This window comes from Cyprinus carpio, chromosome A20, assembly GCF_018340385.1.
Source record: "Cyprinus carpio isolate SPL01 chromosome A20, ASM1834038v1, whole genome shotgun sequence".
Classification (NCBI taxonomy): Eukaryota; Metazoa; Chordata; class Actinopteri; order Cypriniformes; family Cyprinidae; genus Cyprinus; species Cyprinus carpio.
Window position 1 is genome coordinate 17,834,308 of NC_056591.1, and position 22,098 is coordinate 17,856,405.

A 22,098-nucleotide genomic window follows, 5' to 3' on the forward strand; every position below is an offset into this window, starting at 1 on the left:
CATACAAGCAATGTACACGCAAGAACAGATCATCTTAAGACATATTGTTTAAAGGTGTGTTCATTTCTAGCTGTGCCCGGGAAAGCAATATTAAAGCTGAAGTGTATCATCTTTTCCCATGTTAAAACATTTTCTTCTATCCTAGCTTTTTGGTAGTTAACGTTTTACACAATGAAATATAAAATAGAAAAAAAAAACGACATATTTTTAATTTGATATACATGGAATGAATTCTTGTTCAAAAGCTGTTGTATTCTAAATGGAAAGGGTCGCCTCATGGAAGCAGCCATCTTGGAATCACATAACCAGCTGTCTACTACTTATTTTTATTTCTGTTATTCCTCTTATTGGAGACTTTTAAACAATCATGACTGCAAACAGACCATTTCTACAATGGCTTTGGTAACTGTAAATTTTAGGTTTTTGTGTGACGCTACATGCTCACCACTAGGTGTCAGTATAACAAATTGAGTACACTTTTAAAAATCATGATTATCTGATTGCTTGACCAATGACAGTCAAACAGAGTGTTTGAGAAACCTGTTTAAAAACAGTTCATTACATTGATTGGAACAACAGCACAGAAATGCATACACTTCAGCTTTACTAGCATTTTTGGTGCACACCCGGGTTCGATTGACGTCAGAGTTCGGTTCGTTTGGATGATGTGAACCCTGACTTCCGAACTCAGGTGCGCACCCGCGAACCGTACCCGAGTCCACTTAAAAAAGGGTGGTCTGGGGTACGGTTCATGTGAACTCCAGTACCGCTATTAATGACGTATTATTTGATAAAAATGTGTGTTTGTGTGTGTGTTTCACTCATTTTCCTGACGAGTGTGACTGACGCGCTGCAAACAGAGAACTGTATCTCTCATTTCTGTTCGCCTTCAGCATTCTTTAGATCATTTGCAGTACATTTGTAAGAAAGACGTTAAGTGCCGTTATGTACCGAAGCTTTGTAAACAAAACGAACGGTTCAAAAACGTAAATATATAAAAGTGTAGAGAGCAATGTTATGCATTTGCCGCCTTCTCCTGCGCCGCCATTATTAAGCAACACAGTAAACAGCTGCTGGGGAAACAGCTTCTGGCTTGATGATGCGATCGGACCGATGTATGGTATGAAATAAGTTAATATGGGGCAGGGGGAGGGGGAGCAATCGAACTCCGGTTCGGACCAGGCAAGCGAACCAAGTGTGAAAGCACCCTAAATCTCTGAAATCGAGCACACACACACACACACAGTGATTTTATTACTTGTTCCTCTTGTTTCCAGCTGCCTCTCAGTTTGAATGATGGAATATCCCAGAGACTGAGACTGCCAGAGAAGTGGATCACAGCCAGCACTGTGCCATCAGGAGACAGGCTCATTCGGAACACACCATCCTAAGTAAACATACACATTCAATTAGGCATTACACTATTTATTCAAAGTTTTTAGCAGAATGAAATTGAGCTTTGGCTTTTCATTTTATATGCTGTCATACTGGCCCAGAGAGACAGGAAAGAACATGGCAAGTAAAAAAATTAAGTGAGCGACAAATAAAACTTCACCAATTTGAGTCACCTGTTCATTGTTATGCCTGGAGAAAAGTCGAAAGCTGGGCATCCTGAAGAATCCTCGCCTCTGGGACTAAATAAGAAAAGGAAATGATGATTCATAACGTCTTTTATGATCTCATGAATGCAGCTACCAGCTGGTCATACTATCTAAAGGTTATCAAGCTGGTTTCTGGAACATGCTAGCTGATAACTAATCACCAAAATGGACTAGTTAGAAACCAATGACCAATGATCGCTTTACATGATGAACAAATTTAATGTAAACTTTTATTCACATATAAACGCACATACATAGAGCACATCACATATGGTAAATACAGAAGCTTGTGCATGTGCCACGCTAGAGCAAACCTCACTGGTTCTCGAGCTTCATGCACGCATGTTTGAGCTTTTGTGTTGACCATATGAGATGTGCTTTATATACTGTATGCATGTCATTTTTAGATGTTAATTAAATCAGTTCATCATATTAACCAATCGTATGTCTTCACAAGAATATGTTTAAATCGCTTAATTCATATGGATTCATTTTATAATGCATTTATGTTTTTTGGGGTCTTCAAAGTTACCTGGATTTTTAGAGGAGAATGCTTTTCAGTCTTTAATAGACCTCTCGGCAACATATTTAAGGCGTGTGTGAGAGGTCATGGTCAGTTTTCAAACTGAACACCCACCATAATCTCTCATACGTTCGATAACACTATATCAAGCCAAGAACTAAATAAATAATTGAACATTGAACAAATATGAAGAATATTAAAACAGGTTCCACCAATTCAATCAGAAGTCACACGACTGGACCTGTAGGAGAGAATAAACAGCTAGAGGCCTCAGTACTAAAGCTCTTATTAAGCCTACAATGCAGCTTCCAGAGCTCACTACATAAAACCTTTACAACCTCAGAAAACCAGAAATAAGCCTGTGCTTTCAGGTTTGTGAAATACAGTGATGTGAGAATGTATGATTGTGTATTCTGAGCAGCAGTCAGTGCAGAAGTGTCTTTACTCCTTGAAATATCTCTGTTTCTTAAGAGGGAGAGCAGTCCATACAAATGCTAGTAGTCCATCGCTAGTATCCTTCTCATAAAATCCAATACAAAAGCAAGCACTGAACACACTTGGAGTTAGGAATTTGTCAAGGAGAAGTGTGTAATAGTTTTGCAAATTGAGCAAACTTTCAATTCTCTACTGGCGGCTGATAAAAACTAGAAAAAAAAACTAAAAAAAGCAATAACCCACGTAATACATAGGGACCAGAATATCATAAAGACTGTAGGCTCTTTTGACCTGAAAGCATCCCCTAGTAACTACCCAGAAAATGATGTGATGCCCCTAAAGATGCCAAAGCAACCACACTGCTACAAGCTAACAATAACTTAGACCTCTGATCAGAAACCTGATATGCCTTAAATTTGTATTTTATTTTATTTACTTACATTTTTTTGTGAAAGAGTGCATGTCATGGATGCTGTATCATTATCACATTAATATTCCTTAATATGTCATTAGACAGACTCACCGCACTGATGTCGTCCTCATAGCTGGTGACCTGTTTATAGTGAGGTGACCCTGACAACACCCTCCATGCTGTGATCCCGCAACGGCTCGCCCTGGACACATCACTGTCTCCAGACTCACACCCTCCCACCAGCAGCAACCTGAGGAATACACAAACACATCAGCAGCATGAGTCAGAGGAAAACACACACACACAGAGCACCTCAGCCCACTTTTGAGGCTGAAGTGGTCCATGAGGGGCTGATTTAACAGGAAAGGGATCTGATCTGATCTACACATGTGAACAGCATATACAAACAAATATACACACACACTCACATACACCTCTACACAAAATATAAATACTGCCCCCATGTGGCAGCTAAAATCTGAACTATTTTCTTCTTAAAAATCAATAAGCGCTGCCTAAAACACAAGCCAGAGAGGATTTCCGTTTAAACATGTATAGGGAATAACCCAATCACGAAAAGTGTGATCCAAAGATTGAGCTATTCCGGCTGATTTTGAGTTCATTTTAAGAGAAAAACATCCCTTTGACAGTCACACACACAACAAAAACAGCTGCTAGATGGGGGTCTCACCTGTGGCCAGGATGATATATTGCTGTGGTAATGCCATTGGAATAGTGGGCGGAGAAACTGAAGGTGTGATTCTCTTGAAAACCCTGATTAGTTCCAACACTGAAAGCAAAACAGGAACCGGAAATCAATAAATCAACATTATAATAGTCATTAACAGGCCAGATGAATAAAACCCTGTGGTTCAAGACACTGTTCAAGAGAATAATCAATTAGGCTCAGCAATAATGGTTTTTGATTGCCTAGTCAGGCCGACTGTTGTCCTGGCAACATTTTCACTGGTCCAAAATTAAATGAAATGAATTAAGAAACATTTATTTTTCCATTTAATGTTAAGCAAACAAGATAATAAAACAAAATGATCAAAAACAACAATAATAAAATATATAAAAAATACACTAAAATAATAAATTAAAGTAAATTTAATTTAATAAAAAAATAATAATAAAATAAATCTAAAATTCTGCCGCTATAATGTAACTCCATTACACATTTTTAATGGAAAACGACAGCATATGGTGTGAAACATTACATCATCACTCTCAGCAGACTACATAAATGTTGCATAAGTGAAAACCAATGTTAAGTTTGCCAAGCATATTTGTATATGATCAAGAAAGCAATAGTTAGGGTACTGTGTGGTATTGTGTTGAAAACGTACATAGTTAATTTAGTGCAAACAGTTACAGTAGGATTTGTGCATTGCTTAGCCATCTTGATTAGAATGGCAATTGAAGTTTGCAAGTTTGAAGGGCAAATACAATCTCTGATTTCTTAAGGATTGAGTAAGAACATGGTTTGCTAAAGAGCTCTGTGTCAGAAATGCTCTTGAAAGAACTATTTCATCCAACGTTAGTCCAACATTTCTAAATGACTTTGAAAACTTCCTCAAAGTAATGCTACTGCAAACACTTCCATTCAACAACATGAGGGAGAGAACAAGAAAAAGCTTTCTTCGGGGCTTCAAAGCCTACAGCAAAGTTTTTGAGGAGAATGAAGCAGATCGTTTCATCTGCCATTACATTTGCAAACAGACGATGGGAACTTTGAAAACTTGAGCTGACTGATTAAACAAAGAATTACAAATTGGACACTGCAGGCAATTTCATTAATACTCAAAGCTAAGCCTCCCCCTCAGTACAGAGATAAACAAATAACGCAGGCTTTTGAGTTTAGTCACAGAATATCTGGCCCTGAAAGAGTCAGAGGGAATTAGAGAGGATCGGCAAGTGTCTGAATCATCAAAATCCTCTCTGGTGGTCTTGTTCCAATCTTTCAGCATTTGATCCATGTATTACGACACAACTACTTACTATCTGACATCCCATAAGACAGTGAGAAAGATTAACACTTTCTTATCCTGCCATGTCCTTAACCTTAACCTTAACCCTAACCTTAAATCTGGCCCTCATTGCAACTTTATGATTTCAATACCAGGCCAAAAAAATAACATAAACCCATCCATTTAGATTCTAGCATGCCATATTGGCAAACTCTAATTATCTGTAATGTGCATCAGATAGTCCATGAGAATGTAGTCTAAAGATCAGGTTTGTGCTTTCTCAGCAAATACCAATTTATGTTTACCTTTATTTAAATATTATACATTATAAATATAATTTGCAATGTAGTTTTGCATATGTATGCATAATTGTACATTATACATCTTTATTTAATTATGTTGATTACTTTTTAATTTCAGTTCGTTTTTAATCCACTTTTACTTTTCGCTTGATTTCAGTTTTTGTTTGCTTTGCATTATTTGATTTCAATCCACAGACATATTTTGTTTTTGTCTTAGTATAAAATGACAACCTTGCTCTACACGTACCTGACCAGGTAACTCTTGAGCTGACCGCTATAGGTGATCACCAGCAGCTCTGCTGACCATTGGGCACTGGCGGTGTATTCCAGAAACATCAGGCCGGCTGCTGCATAGCTAAAATCTCCCGGGAAGCTCATAGCCTAGAGAGACATCAAAAAGATGAGGTAGAGTTGGAAGCAGAGTTTGAAATTGACAAAAATATATGGAGTCATACAGGTCATTACACTCTCAGACTCTGTTATAGAGAGAGGGCATCTTGTGAGACTAAACTAATAGTTTCTGACAGAGAGATGGAAGAGTGTAGAGTAATGCGGGGGAGGATGAGAACCAGGATGAGAGAGACAGAGAGAGAGAGAGAGAGAGAGAGAGAGAGAGAGAGAGAGAGAGAGAGAGAGAGAGAAAGGACAGTGATAGACTGAATGAGACCTCACTGGCAGCGCAATCAAAAGAAATGCATAGGGGGGATGAGGGGGAATTTGAAATGGTAAAAGAGGGAAAAGAGCTGCCTTTCTGATAGAGAAACTCCACAGAAAATGTCCTTCAATGCATCGGGGGCTTAGAGCTGAAGAGAACCAGAAAATGTGTTCCTTGCTTGGGCAACAGAGTGGGAAAAGGCCCCTCTCGAGGGGATCAGGCTTTCCCGGGCTACAGACAGAGAAAGAGCAAGAGAATGAAAGAAGAGCCAAGCAGTGCAAAAAGCCAGAGGGTAACGCACACAAGCCTGAAATTCAGTCATTAGGAGCCAGTCATTACAGCTATAACTTATACTGAAATAGAAGAGAGTGTTTTAACTGTGCAAAAAAACATTTCTGTGCACGGAGAGTGGAACCAATGTCAGTAGAGTAAGAGTGTGAGAAAGAAAGAGAGAGAATGACTGAGGAAAGGACAGACAGAGAGAGAGAATGACAGGAGGTGAGAAACAAAGAAGGACAGTATGAGTGACATACCGGTGGTATAATGAAGAGCTCGCTGCCCATCAGGTCAAAGACTCGGACCGTACCGGTGCTGTCAGCGTACGCCAAAAGAGCACAGTCATGACTCCACGCGACCCTGCGCCAGTGAGGGTTTGGATCTTTGGGCACTGCAGAAGGAAGGAGAACATAACGTTGGATTTGGAAACTCCTGTTTAAAATTTTGGGGTCAGTATGATTTTATGTCATGTCAATGTTTTTGAAAGAAGTCTCCTATGCTCACCAATACAGTTATGGCCGAAATTATCGGCACCCTTGGTAAATATGTCCAAAGAAGGCTGTGAAAATTATTCTGCATTGTTAATCCTTTTGAACTTTTATTTATAAAAAAAAAAAAAAAAAAAAAAAAAAAAAAAAAACACAATAATCTAACCTTTCATTGGATAATAATAATAATTTTAAATGGGAGGAAATATCATTATGAAATAAATGTTTTTCTCTAATACACATTGGTCACAATTAACGGCACCCTTTTATTCAATACTTTTTGAAATCTCCATTTGCCAGTTTAACAACTCTAAATGTTCTCCTATAATGCCTGATGAGGTTAGAGAACACCTGACAAGAGATCAGAGACCATGCCTTCATCCAGAATCACTTCAGACCCTTTAGATTCCCAGCTCCGTGTTGGTGCTTCTTCTCTTCAGTTCACCACACTCATTTTCTATAGGGTTCAGGTCCGAGGACTGGAATGGCCACAGCAGAAGCTTGGTTTTGTGCTCAGTTACCCATTTTTGTGTTGTTTTTGAGGTTTGTGTTTGGATTATTGTACAGTTGGAAGATCCAAAAATGGCCCATTATAAGATTTCTAACAGAGTCAGTCACTTACTGATTTTTTTTTTATCCGTTGGTATTTGATAGAATCCATGATGCCATGTGTCTAAACAAGATGTCCAGGACCTCCAGCAGATATATAGGCCCACAACATCAAAAATACAGCAGTATATTTCATTGTACACATGGGGTACTTTTTATCATCTTGAGTGTTTGCTGCTAAAAAGCAAATTTTTTAGTTTCATCTGACCATAGAAGCCAGTCCCATATGAAGTTCCAGTCATGGCTGATAACTGGATATGCTGGAGTTTGTTTTTGGATGAGCTAGGAGAATTTTTCTTGAAACCCTCCCAAACAACATGTGAGGATGTAGGTGCTGTTTCACAATTTTTTTTAAGGTTTTCTGACCCCGAGGCTCAACTTTTTTCTGAAATTCTCCAGCTGTGGTCCTTGAAGAGTCTTTAGCCACTCAAACTCTCCTTTTCACTGTGCATTAGGACGATATAGAGACATGTCCTCTTCCACGCAGATTTATAACATTTTCTGTTGACTGGAAATTCTTAATTATTGCTCTGATGGTGGTAATGGGAATTTTCACTGCTCCAGCTCTTTTCTTAAAGCCACTTCACTAATTTGTGAAGCTCAATTATCTTTTGCTGCACATCAGAAATATATTCTTTGGTTTTTCTCATTGTGATGGATTATTAAGGGAATTTGGGCTTTGTTTTCCCTCATATTTATATTTCTGTGAAACAGGATGCCTTGGATCGATAATTTCATGTTCATAATCACCCTGGAGTGCTCAAAATTGTGAATATGAATAGGAATATACTTCTGAGATATTTTACTTATAAGAATTTCAAGGGGTGCCAATAATAATTGTGTCCAACGTGTATTTGAGAAAAACATTAATTTCATAATGATATTTCCCCCCATTTTAAATTCTTATTATCCAATGAAAGGTTAGGTTTCTGTCAATTTTTTTTAAATAAAAGATCAAAAGGATTAACAATGCAGATTAATTTTCACAGCCTTCTTTGATCATATTTACCAAGGCTGCCGATATTTTTGGCCATGACTGTATATATACTTTAGGTGGATGAAAATCAATCTAATTATGGGACTGTTTAAAAAAAAATCAGTCAAATCAGAATCGGCCTGTGAGGCCAAGCTAAATTTTGTTTTAACTGCCTTCACAGTCAAGAGTGTGGAAAACACAGAGCGATCAGCCATCAAACCTTTCACCGCAGTCAAACAGCACCTGATTCGGTGCGGGATGAGCCCAAGGCTTTTCAATTAAGGTTCAAAAGCCCAGCGTGATAAAATCTGGATGCTTAAACACTAAAGTAACACTTAAACACCAACCGCATGATACAACAGCTTCAGGGCCTAGCAACTGCTTCATCCCCACAGCCTCCTGCAGACTATAGACTGAGACCATCAACCACCGTCCTTCAGACAGGAGGGGGTTAATAAAGCAGACCTTTTTGATTAAAAACATTTTGGCTTTGGTCCGAGCCGCACCGCTGAGATCAGACACACACCAAGACGCAACGCACATCAAAGCAAGTGGTTGCCATAGCAACCTTATCATCAATCCAACCCCTGGGGTGATGGAAACTGGGAAACGCAAGCTGGCGATTTTTATTCAGGTAGAAATGCACAGAAATATCAGGAAAGAGAGATTCAATAATTCACGATGAACGATGGCACTAAGCAAGATAAATATCAGTAGGGGAAATGCTTAAGCAGGGTCCACAAATCACCTCTCAGCTGTTAAAAGCTAATTACTCTAAGATGAACGCCAGGACCAATATGCCTGAATTTCTGGGATGAGTGTACTCTATGCTATCTGGGCAGAATCGTATACCGTAAACCTCATTTAAATAAAAAAAAAGAGGGGAAAAACAGAACTCTTTTTTTTTCTTGAGAAAGGAAATATGCAAGGTCAGCAAAGCCACCCGGTTGAGTGTGTACTCGCTATAAAAATGTCTCCCTGAGAGTGAAAGCGTAAAGACCACTGAGTCACTTTGAGCTCCTGCAACAAGAAACAAACCTGAGGGACTCGCAAATTGCATCTGGACGCAAAGCAGAGCAACCATTTTTTGTAACTAACTCATGACTTTCAGAATGGGCTAAATGCTGCTAATCTGTAATGGACTGTGCCGGCTTACATTCGCTTATTAATTATTAACCATTTGGTAGTGACATCATATGAGAGGAGTCATGTCATCTGCTTGTCCATTTTTCAATTCCTGGATCAAAATGACTGATTACTCATGCAGCAATACACAGATTTGTGTTAGGGATGCATCATTTATGGGTACATTATTATTGGCTAAAAACTGATATTACTTACAATATTACTTTACAATTTTTCATATCAGCCAATATTGGACATTGAATGGATTACTACAATTAGATTACCTTTGCCCTAATTTAACACCAAAAGCATTCATAATTTATTAACATTATTAAATATAATATTCAATAAAACAAATCATACGATACATTATATGATTATGTCTAAATTCACCTGTACCAATTAATTTTTTAAAATTTATTAATTTTTAAAAATGTATATAGTAACTATATTTGTTTTATTATTATTTATTATGATATAATTTATTTACTTAGTTTCAAGTTTCAATATCAGCCATTTACTGGTTATCAGTATTTTTATATAAATGATTTTTATATTTAGAATAGATACCATTGACCCTAATCTCCTGCCTATCTGCAACTGACTAGAAAGTAGCAAATGATGTTTCATAGACATAACTGACAGCATAAATCAGTTTTATTTTGCTATAGATGCATATCACTGATTGTTTTTCTTTCTCGTCAGATGCTCTTAACTCACACTTCATTCATAAAAAGAGATACATTACGCACAGATGACTTTTTCATGAACGACTGAGAATGTCTATGCACCGACTCTTACATGTAGAGACGAGGAAATCGTTCCCATCAGAGTTACACCACAGAACACACATATATCTGGTACATATAAAACATCACATTCTGTTCCACAAGACGAGAGAGGAAAGAAAAAAAGTGTGAATATAGAGCACAAAAGACCATGCCAATTAATCAAACACATCCATTACATATATTTCACACCACTGGAAATTCTGCCTTTATAGAAAATATTGGCTGAATGCAAAGCTCCATGAAATCAACTGAAGACAGTATGAATGAAAGTGAATTGAAAGCAGACTGGCATGTCTGCAGGACTAGTCTCTGAATGATATTGCTCATAAAAAAAAAAAATTTCAACGCAATGTAAAGCTATGAAAAATATAGAGCAGGGAAGAGAATAACAGCCTATTTAACCAAAGACTGGAAACTCAAAGTGGCAGATTTCAATCTTTGAAACAGCAATCAAAATAGGGAGAATGTATATATATATATGAAGAGATATATATATATATGAAGAGCTTGCCACATAACCACAAAACAAAATGTTTACTGTACCTTGGCATTTTCCTTTGATGGATCCAAAGTCATCTCTAGCTGACCTGAAAGAGAGCAAGAAGCCCATTAGAAGCCTTTTGATAATCACATATGAGCGTTTTCCCATCAGCCTCAGTAAGTAAATATAGGAGAATGTGGAAAAAAACTATAGATTTTTTTTAGATTAACCAATTTGATGTTTAGAGGTTGTTTTCAGAACATCAGGCTGTGAATTACTTAGACCCTGAAGCATGACACTTTCATTTCTGTGCGAGCGGATTGGCTGGTGATAAGCAAAATAAATCACACCCACTGAAACTGAATTGTACATGAAAACACACATACAAATGTTTAAAAATACATCATCTGCACCAAATCATCAATCTCAGAAGTAGCTTTGCTCAGCTGAACAGCACCTGAGACAAGAGGCTGAAAAATTAACCAATTATAGAAAGGGCAAACATTTCCAATCAATGTGCAGAATTACCTAATTTCCACGCACTGGTCCTGAACCACAGCCAGGAGCTTCCCATTACTGGATGGAGAAAAAAAGAAATAAATAAACAAACAAAATGGGTGAAAAGACGACAGAATGACTGTGTAAGCAAACGCGGGGCCAAAAATAAACATTTCTAACACAGAGAATGTTGTCTTCCATCTGGAAATCAATAGCTAATTAAAGCTCACTGTCTCTGCTTGTATTGCATAACTAGATAACTGGCAGGAACAAGTGGAAAAGTGAAGGAAAAAATGAGTTTAATTGAGATTACATGGCTTGCACCCACAATAAGACGTTTAATTAAATTTGGATATCTCACAAGAACCAAAGCACACAAACGAATGATTTCTTGAAAATCCAAGAAAACAGTGTTGCTGCAGTTAAAATTAACATAAAACAACTATAAAGTCTAAATTAGGGGCAAAAATACAATGATTTTTTTGGTGAAACACAGTATACACTTTAGGAATGCAGAGTCAATGAGGTGTGGGTGAAAATCTTTTATACTGTATGTCAAAAATTGATGGTATCACCTTGCCAGCACCAATTGCCAGTTCAACTGTTTGGTTGCAAGGCGAACCAGTCCAGGTGGCAGAGTTGAACTGGAGGGGCTGAAATACAGAAAAAAAAGTCCAGAGACTCACACACAAACACAAACAGGTGCTGAGAATGACTAGGTACTTTGTTTGCTTTCTATAGTAATGATATACACTGGCATTCAAAGTTTGAAGTCAAAAAAGATTTTTTTTAATGAAAATTAAGATTTGCTATCACAGGAATAAATGACATTTAAAAATATATTAAAATACAGGTAGATAACAACACATGTAATTATTTTTACTCTATTTTTACCCCAAACTTTTGAAAGGTATTGTATGTGGTGTTATATCTTCATGTCTAATTATTTAGATCACTATCTATTACCAATTCTAAATACACAGCTACTGTATACTTCACTGTAAATACAAAAACCAGTGACAATATCTCACCTGTACCAAAGGTAGTGCAGAATAAACCTGAAGGGCCCTGTAAAAACACAATATTTTGACTGTTAAGCTATTCAATAATTTGACAACCATGTTAAGGCAGCAAGGTAATGCTTTGTTGTATATATAATCAGTGTTTTTTTTTTAGAAACATTATATAGAACATTATATAGAAACATTTAATAATAATAATAATGACAAAGATGCCTGAAAAAAAAACTTACCTCAAAACTCATATGAAAAATATTAAAAATGCTAATTTGAAATATTAATACACCTATAATTATATATACATATTACTAAAATAACTCTGAATGAGAAAATCATCTTAAAACTGCAAAACAAGGCACCATTTGAATAGAAAGTTGATGTATTAAAATGAAGTGCATAAGCAGATCAAATAGTTCTCATGTGTAAAAACAAACCAATCCCCATTTAAAACTGAAATAATCTGACTGAACAAGTAGATTTACAAGCATCTTGATTTGACTAAAATCACTAAATAAGATGTTATTAGCACTTTTATTATTCAGATGGGGTTTATTTTACCATGAGTAAACATATCTGCCAAATAAACACATTCATACTGAAACACTGTTCTCTGTAAAGCTGCTTTGGAAAGAAACACGTGAGCTGCCTACCTAGAAATTACAGTCACGTTTCACCTAACTTCTGAGACATGTTTAGACAGTATGCACGACAACATGGCATCTTGCAAACATTTTAACGTGCTGCGTCTCATCTCTGCACTTCATACCTGTTACTGCCTTTGCAACGATTGAGGAGTTGTGTTCCTTCAGTCCACGCAGCTAAAAAAAAAATCAAACACAAACGAATGAGCTCACAGACTATTTTTAGCAGCTGTCATCATCATCATCATCAGCCTGTTAAGTCAACAGACAACCCGAAAAAAATTAATAAATGACGAGTTGCAAGTCATCATGATGATATTTATTACATAATCATATTTACAAGAAAATAAACCCTGAGTGATGATGATGAACTTGGATACGTGGCTCATGATAATAACTTATGCAGAACGGATCTGCTTAACTACACGCAACATTTTAATATCGGGTGCAAATAATCATTTAGTCAAAGAAGGGGTGTATATTTTGACAAACCTGCGTATCTGTTTCGGGCGGCCATTCTGTGTTAATAAGTAAATCATATAAAATATTCTCCTCTTCGTCTTCTAGAATAATATCACTTGCCATGTTTTCTCCACGTCACACTACGGCGGTCTGCGAGGTACATATTAATGGACCGATGATCTTTCATATATTACGACTGATTATCTTATTATAAGTTGCTTTCTGTAACTAAAAGTATCTGTAACTAAAAATTGTTTTATTATTTTTTTGTCGGTCTAAGTGGTAAAAATAATTTTTCATCTCTTTTAAAAATAAAAACAAGATCAGCGGAACTGAAGCGCGGAAGCATGTTCCGCACGGACCATTTTTTCTACGTAGCACTCTGGTCAAAACCTAAACCAGCACACGTTATATCCGGTGGAGAGACTCGCAGCAGTTTGACACCATGGCAGCGTTTGGCGGTGAGATTTACCTGTCAGCATTTTAGCAAAACTATAAGTTATCATTTTAGCAAAACTATAACTATATATCTTGATATCTTTTCGTTTTTCCTTATAGAAATGGGAGTGATGCCTGAAATTGCACAGGCGGTGGAAGAAATGGACTGGCTGTGAGTTAGACAGTCTCTCCTGGTTCTTATAACCTTACGCATCATAAATGCATTACTAATTTGGTTATCTGTGCATTAGTAAAGTAGTTAATGGTTTGATCCTGTCTTTCAGTTTGCCAACAGACATTCAGGCCGAATCTATCCCACTGATTCTGGGCGGAGGAGACGTGCTCATGGTGAGATCACTATCCCGTGCGCGTGCGCGTGTGTGTGAATGATCAGCACCTCTGTGCTCACCTGTGTGTTTATTTTATGTTCACAGGCTGCTGAGACTGGGAGCGGAAAAACAGGAGTAGTTGTTGTGAAAGTGTAGATTTTTATTTTTTGTTTTTTGTTTACTTAGGCTTTGTATTTTACCATACATCAGAAGTGTATTTTATATATAAACGAGCAGAGAAATAAATGTGGTCTTGTAGGCCTTCAGTATTCCAGTCATCCAAATAGTCTATGAGACCCTTAAAGACCAGCAGGAGGGGAAGAAGGGACGCAGTGCTGTAAAGACAGGAGGAGCAGGTATTAAACCGTCATCTATATATCAGCATTCAACACACTTGTGTCTTAGTTTACACTGATGTTCTGTGGGTAAGAATTACTATATAGGATGACGATACATTCCTATTTTTTCCTGGGACAGTCCTTGGTTTTGGTGGCTTGCTTTAAACACAGCACAGAATAATGTTGTTGTTGTTAACTAAAACATTAATTGTGAAATTCATTTCATAAATTGAAATAAAGCTAAAATAAAATATAAATATTAGATAAAAAAAAAAAATGTGCATAAAAATTAAAAGTACAAATGTTGCCGTGGCAACTAATTTAAATAAATTAAGTTGAAGTACTGATATAAAAGTCAATTAAAGCTAAATGGAAATAAATAAAATGACAAAAGTACTTAAACTGTGATTAAAAATAAAATCCCATTCAAAATATGAATGAATACTATAATAGCATATTAATAATACTTTAAAAAGACAGAAAATATATAAGGAACTCCTGCATACTATCTTAACTTGCAAAATAAATTTTTAATCACACAACGTTTCGGTCACACGACCTTCATCAGGAGTATACAAATGTTCAAATTCATCTCTTTTAAGATAAACACATGACCAATTAACAGTGTGTGTTTATCTTAAAAGAGATTAATTTGAACATTTGTATACTCCTGATGAAGGTCGTGTGACCGAAACGTTGTGTGATTAACAATTTATTTTGCAAGTTAAGATAGTGTGCGGGAGTTCCTTATATGTTGATACGACCCACCAGTTTTTTTTTTTTTTTTTTTACGCACCTATTACTTACAGGTGTGCGATGGAGTTCGTTCACTAAAAAGACAGAAAATGAAATGCATCTAATTGACCTCCTTGTCTTAAGTATATTAAGACTGCTAGATATAGCACTACTTTCCTGACATTTGCTCTCAAAAGATCATTTTTTTGGTTTTGATTTATTTATTTACTTTTTCTTGTCCATTCCAGTTTTCAATAAATGGCAGATGAACCCCTATGACAGAAGTCCAGCATTTGGTAAGTATGTAACACTTAGCCTGGTTTGATCTGAATTTTTATTGTGATTCAGGAAGCTTATTTCCACTTCTCTGTTGCAACAATATCATTATATTGCATTTTGGCTTTTCTCCTTCAGCTATTGGTCCAGATGGCCTGTGCTGTCAGAGCAGAGAGTTCAAAGAGTGGCATGGCTGTCGTTCCACCAAAGCGGTCACAAAAGGTAAGATACGTTTTATTTGTGTGTGTTTTGTTTTCTTTCCAAAACCAACAGATTCCTGGGATTTATTCTGCTTGTTTTTCTCTAGGGAAGTATTATTATGAAGTAACCTGTAGTGATCAAGGGCTGTGCAGGGTGGGCTGGTCTGTTTACTGGGCATGTATGTATTTGGTTGTGTATTTTTTTGTGACGTCGTTGTTATGTTGTTTTGTCTACTTGTTGTTTTCTTAATTAAGTATAATTTTTGTTTTTTTTTGTTTTCACCCTCTCTTAGGAACGGACAAATATGGATTTGGCTTCGGGGGAACTGGAAAGAAATCTCACAATAAGCAGTTTGATAGTTATGGAGAGGTAAGGTATGACAAGGGTTTTTGATTTGACACTTAAGTTTTGGCAGATTGACATGATTTATGCCTTTTCTAGGAGTTCACGATGCACGACACCATCGGATGCTACATAGATCCAGATAAAGGCCAAGTGTCATTCTCCAAAAATGGTAAGGCTTGTTTTTAATTTATGCCTTGGAAATGGTTTAGTGAATTATTTAACTGAATTTAATAGAGCATGTCATCACACTATGGAGAGCTATGCTGAATTGTCATCCAGATTATGTAAAATAATGTTATAACATACACTACCTTACTGGGTCAGTAAGATTTTTTTTTTTTTAACTAATGCTTTTATTCAGCAAGGCTGAAATAAATTGATCAAATATGATAGTAGTGTAATTACAGAATATTTCTATTTCAAATACTTCAAATTCTATTTCGGATGCTTTTTTTTTAATTCATCTAAGAATCCTGAAAAAAATTGTATCACTTTTTCCACAAAAATATTAAAAGGCACAACTGTTCCAAATAAAATGTGATCGAATAAATGGTGAGCATAAGAGAAAATCTTACCAACCCTTAATATTTCACTAGAAGTGTACCTGTCTTCTTTTTAATATCAATATACTGTTCAGCCCTACTGCACATGCGTGCTGCTGTAACTGATTCCTGATTCTCTTTCGCAGGTAACGATCTGGGTCTGGCTTTTGAGATCCCTCCACAGCTGAAAAACCAGGCCTTCTTTGCTTCCTGTGTGCTGAAGGTATCTGACACATACACAGCTTGTTGTTGCTACGTAACATTTCTCTTTCAAAACAGCTTTTCTCAAAATGTGTTTGTGTCAATCAAACCCAGAATGCTGAACTGAAATTCAACTTTGGTGATGAACCTTTCAAAAACCAACCTAAAGATGGATATGTGGCCCTGAGCCAGGCTTCAGATGGTCATGTGGTCAAATCTAGCCAGACAGGTGAGCTTCAAATCACATTCATTTTACACTGCCTGCAGGGCTTGTGTTAATGTTTCTTGCATTCTGTCTGTGATGTGTATTTGTCCTCAGGCAGTGCTAAAGTGAGTCAGGTCAAATCCAGTTCGAACGCCCCCAGAGCTCTCATCATCGAGCCGTCTAAAGAGCTAGCTGAACAAACCCTCAATAATGTCAACCAGTTCAAGAAATATGTTGATAACCCCAAACTGAGGTGAGCTGAGAGTAACAGAAGAGCTGCAGTGAGTTTCATTATTGTAGTGTGTGCTGAAGGATTTGGAGTTAACTGAACATTATGATGTTTTTGCAGGGATCTTCTGATCATCGGAGGAGTGGCTGCTAAAGAGCAGCTCTCCATTTTAGAAAGCGGAGTAAGTGTATAAATCTTAAACTGGGGGTCTTTTATTATTTTTTTTTTTGTGAAATTATCTTTAATGCTAAAGGCTAAATATGTCTTATACTTTTATTACTTAATACTTTTCTTCATCAAAAGTGACAGGAAAGACATAATTATAAAAGATTGGTTTCAAATAAATCCTGTTCTTTTGCACTTTCTATTCATCACATTTTCTAGTCATCAAATCCTTAACAAAAATAACAACAAAATATTACAAAACATTCTCAATGAAAATCATAAGCAGCACAACTGTTTTTAACATTGAGAATAAGAAATGTTCTTGAGGACCAAATCAGATTTCTGAAGGATCATGTGACCCTGAAGACTGAAGTAATGACTGCTAAAAAGTTTTACTTTGCCATCACTGGAATAAATTATATTTTGAAACCTATTGACATAGAAAACAGGTTACAAGATACTTCTTTCAAAAACATTAAAAAAAATCTTTACTGACCTTACAGTTTTGAATGGTAGTGTATATCAAATTAAATATTAAAATATATAGATATAACTTCAGTAAACAATTATGTACAATAATGATTATTTGATAGCATTGTAACATTGAAATAATGTTACTATACAAAAGTTATCACAGACCAGTTTTAATAGGGCAACACTTAATTTTATACAATATGTAACCCTCCCTGGTCCACGTTCTCTCTCTCTCTCTCTCTGGCTCTGTCTGTCTCTCTCTCTCTCTCTGGCTCTGTCTGTCTCTCTCTCTCTCTCTCTGGTGCTGGCTCTCCTCCTCTCTCTCCTCCTCTCGTCCTCCTCCTCCTCCTCCACCTCTCTCCCTCTCCTCCCTCTCCTCCCTCTCGCTCTCTCGGGTCTTGTTGTGCTCCTCTCTTCTCTCTCTCTCTCTCTCTCTCTCTTCTCTCTCGCCTCTCCCTCTCTCGTCTCTCTCTCTCGCCTCTCTCTCCTCGCTCTCTCTCTCCTCTCCTCTCTCTCTCCTCTTCTCTCTCTCTCCCTCTCTACCTCTCTCTCTCTCTCTCCTCTCTCCTCCTCTCTCTCCTCTCCTCCTCTCTCTCTCTCTCTCTCTCTCTCTCTCTCTCTCTCTCTCTCTCTCTCTCTCTCTCTCCTCTCTCTCTCTCTCTCTCTCTCTCTCTCTCTCTCTCTCTCTCTCTCTCTCTCTCTCAAGTAATTTAAGACCCCTGTCCTAGACCATAACACAGAACTTAGAACACAAAGTTTATGATACTATGCATCTCTTTGTTTATACATTTTTTTTTTTCTAATTGTCCTTTTAGGTTGATATTGTGGTTGGGACCCCTGGCAGACTGGATGACCTCATATCCACAGGAAAGCTGGATCTTTCCCAAGTCCGCTTCCTGGTGCTGGATGAGTGTGTATGTTGAGCACTGAAATTCATGCTCTGTACAGTTTTACATTAAAAGAATGCTTTGGCTTAACTACAAGTTCTGTTGACAGCATTTGTGACAAGTTGCTGATTTCACTGTTAATAATAATAATAATAACTTTTACCTCAATTTGTAAAAAGTCAGAATCATCATGATTGTGGGTTCCATTTATCTGAACATATGGGAAAGTGCAAAGAAAAAAACCTTTGTAATTTTTTTGCTGAATAAATGTGTTCAGGATGGACTCCTCACAGCTGGCTACACTGACTTCATCATGAGGATCTACAACCAGATCCCACAGGTTACTTCAGATGGCAAAAGACTGCAGGTGATCAAAGCGCTAGATTTCAGCTTTCTATAGAGTTGTCCGCTGCAGTTCTTAATGAACGAATTATTGTATGTGTTGTAGGTGATAGTTTGCTCTGCTACACTGCACTCGTTTGATGTGAAGAAGCTCTCGGAGAAGATCATGCATTTTCCCACATGGGTGGATCTGAAGGGAGAAGATTCTGTACCAGAAACGGTCCATCACGTGGTGGTGCCAGTCAACCCAAAAAAAGACCGAATTTGGGAGAAACTGGGGAAAAACCACATTCGGGTACATATATATTTAACATTAGCAAAGATCTCACTTCATTCTGCCGGAATGTTGGAAGAGTTTAAATCACTGATCTTGTGTTTTCACAGACTGATGAAGTTCATGCCAAGGATGACACACGACCTGGAGCCAACACTTCAGGTAAGAATTTCCAGCCATTAAGAACATCATGGTGAAATATCTGAATATTTCCAGGCTCATATTATCAATTGTGAACATTTCAAAAGGACTTTGACTTGGTCTGATATAAAGGTCTTGCAGTGAATCGTGTTATATATGGCTTTATCAGAAATGTGGTCAGAGGCCATTAAGATTCTGAAGGGAGAGTATGCGATCAGAGCCATTAAGGAGCATAAGATGGATCAGGCCATCATCTTTTGCAGGACAAAGATCGACTGCGATAATATGGAGCAGTACTTCATCAAACAGGGAGGAGGTGAGGCACACAGCTCGGGTTTTAGCTTCATTATCTAACAGCCTTTATATACGATCAAGTCTAGATGCAAACTTTTGGGTTTTCCTACAGGTCCAGACAAGAAAGGACACCCGTTCTCTTGTGTCTGTCTTCACGGTGACAGGAAACCAAATGAGCGCAAATATAACTTGGAGCAATTCAAGGTTAAAAAAGGAATTGAATTTGTATATTTGTGTGTGTGTGTAGATATAGATATATATATATATAGATATAGATATAGATATGTGTGTGTGTGTGTGTGTGTGTATATGTATATATATATATATATATGTGTGTATATGTATATATATGTGTATGTGTATATGTATATATATATATATATGTGTATATATAATACACACACATTTTATTTTTATTTTTTATTTAAATAACTTTCCTGATAATAGCTACTCTGTTGAAGTATCCTTTCATCATCCTTACTTTAGAAACAGGAAGTGAAGTTTCTGATTTGCACAGATGTGGCTGCTAGAGGAATTGATATTCGTGGTGTTCCTTATGGTAAGAAAGAAGAATTTCTCAGTTTAATGAATTTACCTTATATATATATATATACTATATATATATATATTTAATGACTGATAACCAACAATTTTGTTTGTTTCCTACAAATAATATGGAGAATTAGTTTTCATTATTATTATTTTTTTTATTATTTATATTATTTTTATTTTTTGTTATTTTATTAATAGATTTGATTTAATATGTAATTAAATTATTGCAAATAACAAAACTATATTTAATAAAACAAAATAAAGAATACTTATAAATTATAAAACTTATAAAATATTTATTTAAAAAAAAAAATTTTTTTTTAAAATTTATGAATCGATTAATGTTTTGCAAAATGATTGCATTAAAAAAAATGCCACTTTTGTCATTTATTAATAGACCCATTGTTTAAAAAAAACATAAGAACATTGCAAATATCAGTAAAAAAAAAAAAAATTTATAACTGTTTTGCAGTGATAAATGTAACTCTACCAGACGAGAAGCAGAACTATGTTCATCGCATTGGAAGAGTTGGCAGAGCGGACAGGTGACAGCCAGCATTCATCTTTAGCTGAAGATAACCATCTGTCTGCGTTTACATTTGAATCATTCATTGATATTTGTGATGTCATTACAGGATGGGTTTGGCTATATCTCTGGTCGCTATGGAGAAAGAGAAGGTAAGTAGGAAGTAAAGCAGAACTGGCGGTATAGAAATCTAATGTGTTAGTGTGTTAATTATGTGTTTGTGTGGGGTTTCACACAGGTGTGGTACCATGTTTGTGCCAGCAGAGGAAAAAGCTGCTATAACACCAGACTCAAAGAGAATGGAGGATGTACTATTTGGTACAACGAGAAAGAGGTGAGAACTCACTCAATACATTTAAATGACATTTACGAGATTTGAACTTATTTTATACTTTAATTGTTTTTCCATTGTAGTTGTTGTCAGAAATCGAGGAACATCTGAAATGCACCATTACTCAGTGTGAACCTGACATCAAAGTACCTGTGGATGAATTTGATGGCAAAGTGACTTATGGGCAGCGCAGGACTGCGGGGGGTGAGTGTATCTTTCAGGTGTTCTGTTTGTATGCTTCCCTTTATTGTATCTGATAATTATCTCAATATCTATTTCCTCTCACACACCCCAGGTGGTTTTTATAAGGGCCATGTGGATATACTGGCCCCAACTGTACGGGAACTAGCCAACCTGGAGAGAGAAGCACAAACGTCCTTCCTTCATCTCAGCTATCTACCCAACCAGCTCTTTAAAGCCTTCTAGAGCACAATGCATACGCCACACTGAAATGACCACAAAGGAAGATGCCACAGGCCAAGAACAAGTCCCTAACTTTACATAATATAAATATTTAATTTCTGGTTCATGAGGTTTGACATGCAAAAGAAAGTTGCTTGTGCTGTTATTGATTTTCGGTGTTTTCTTTAATAATTGAAGAAATGTTTAAAAAAAAAAAAAGTTATGTTTTTCCAAAGCACTTAAGTTGTAGTCAAGCAAATTAACCTGAAATAAATTCAAACAGCATTATGCTTCTGTTTTCTTCAGTTATTGTGTTTAAAACATGTAAGCAGAGCTCATCTTATCAGTTTTTGAGAAAACAGGTGAGGTTTAAACTCAATTAGACAAAATGGTCTAAAAATAGTTAGTTTTTTTTTTATTATTATTTAGCTAAAAATAAAAATATGTAAAAATACATTGTTATTTTAGGCTATAGGCTGCTGTCCAGACTTCAGTTTAAATTGCTGAATGTTTAGCAGCTTGTGCATATGCTCCAGATAATTCAGCCCAAAAATCAATTAATAAATGACAAGCCCAAAAACAAAATTTAAATTAATCAGCTATCTCT

At 36.5% G+C, this 22,098-nt stretch overlaps 2 protein-coding genes across 2 annotated transcripts in view; one reads left to right on the top strand and one right to left on the bottom strand.

Annotated features, from left to right (window-relative positions):
• nbas (NBAS subunit of NRZ tethering complex) overlaps positions 1 to 13,515 on the bottom strand; it is a 130,988-nt gene extending 117,473 nt beyond the window's left edge. Inside the window, exons 1-12 of the mRNA XM_042777908.1 lie at positions 13,295 to 13,515; positions 12,928 to 12,979; positions 12,174 to 12,210; positions 11,718 to 11,795; positions 11,173 to 11,220; positions 10,707 to 10,750; positions 6,432 to 6,565; positions 5,491 to 5,624; positions 3,663 to 3,761; positions 3,083 to 3,221; positions 1,569 to 1,634; positions 1,259 to 1,387 (exon numbers count right to left, since the gene is read on the bottom strand). Of these exons, the coding sequence (XP_042633842.1) occupies positions 1,259 to 1,387; positions 1,569 to 1,634; positions 3,083 to 3,221; positions 3,663 to 3,761; positions 5,491 to 5,624; positions 6,432 to 6,565; positions 10,707 to 10,750; positions 11,173 to 11,220; positions 11,718 to 11,795; positions 12,174 to 12,210; positions 12,928 to 12,979; positions 13,295 to 13,387 (1,053 nt within the window). The 5' untranslated portion in view covers positions 13,388 to 13,515. The remainder of the gene's footprint in view (positions 1 to 1,258; positions 1,388 to 1,568; positions 1,635 to 3,082; positions 3,222 to 3,662; positions 3,762 to 5,490; positions 5,625 to 6,431; positions 6,566 to 10,706; positions 10,751 to 11,172; positions 11,221 to 11,717; positions 11,796 to 12,173; positions 12,211 to 12,927; positions 12,980 to 13,294) is intronic.
• A 67-nt stretch (positions 13,516 to 13,582) lies between these two features.
• ddx1 (DEAD (Asp-Glu-Ala-Asp) box helicase 1) lies at positions 13,583 to 21,779 on the top strand. The gene is made up of 26 exons (XM_042777909.1): positions 13,583 to 13,725; positions 13,823 to 13,874; positions 13,987 to 14,050; positions 14,137 to 14,166; positions 14,291 to 14,387; positions 15,353 to 15,400; positions 15,519 to 15,602; positions 15,688 to 15,761; positions 15,864 to 15,950; positions 16,023 to 16,095; positions 16,615 to 16,691; positions 16,784 to 16,898; positions 16,989 to 17,127; positions 17,224 to 17,284; positions 18,558 to 18,656; positions 18,907 to 18,996; positions 19,078 to 19,266; positions 19,356 to 19,407; positions 19,556 to 19,702; positions 19,793 to 19,884; positions 20,167 to 20,239; positions 20,705 to 20,777; positions 20,868 to 20,910; positions 20,997 to 21,092; positions 21,173 to 21,293; positions 21,385 to 21,779. Exons 1-26 carry the CDS (start codon positions 13,710 to 13,712, stop codon positions 21,513 to 21,515), a joined length of 2,223 nt encoding a protein of 740 aa, XP_042633843.1. The 5' UTR covers positions 13,583 to 13,709; the 3' UTR covers positions 21,516 to 21,779.
• The last annotated feature ends 319 nt before the right edge of the window (positions 21,780 to 22,098 follow it).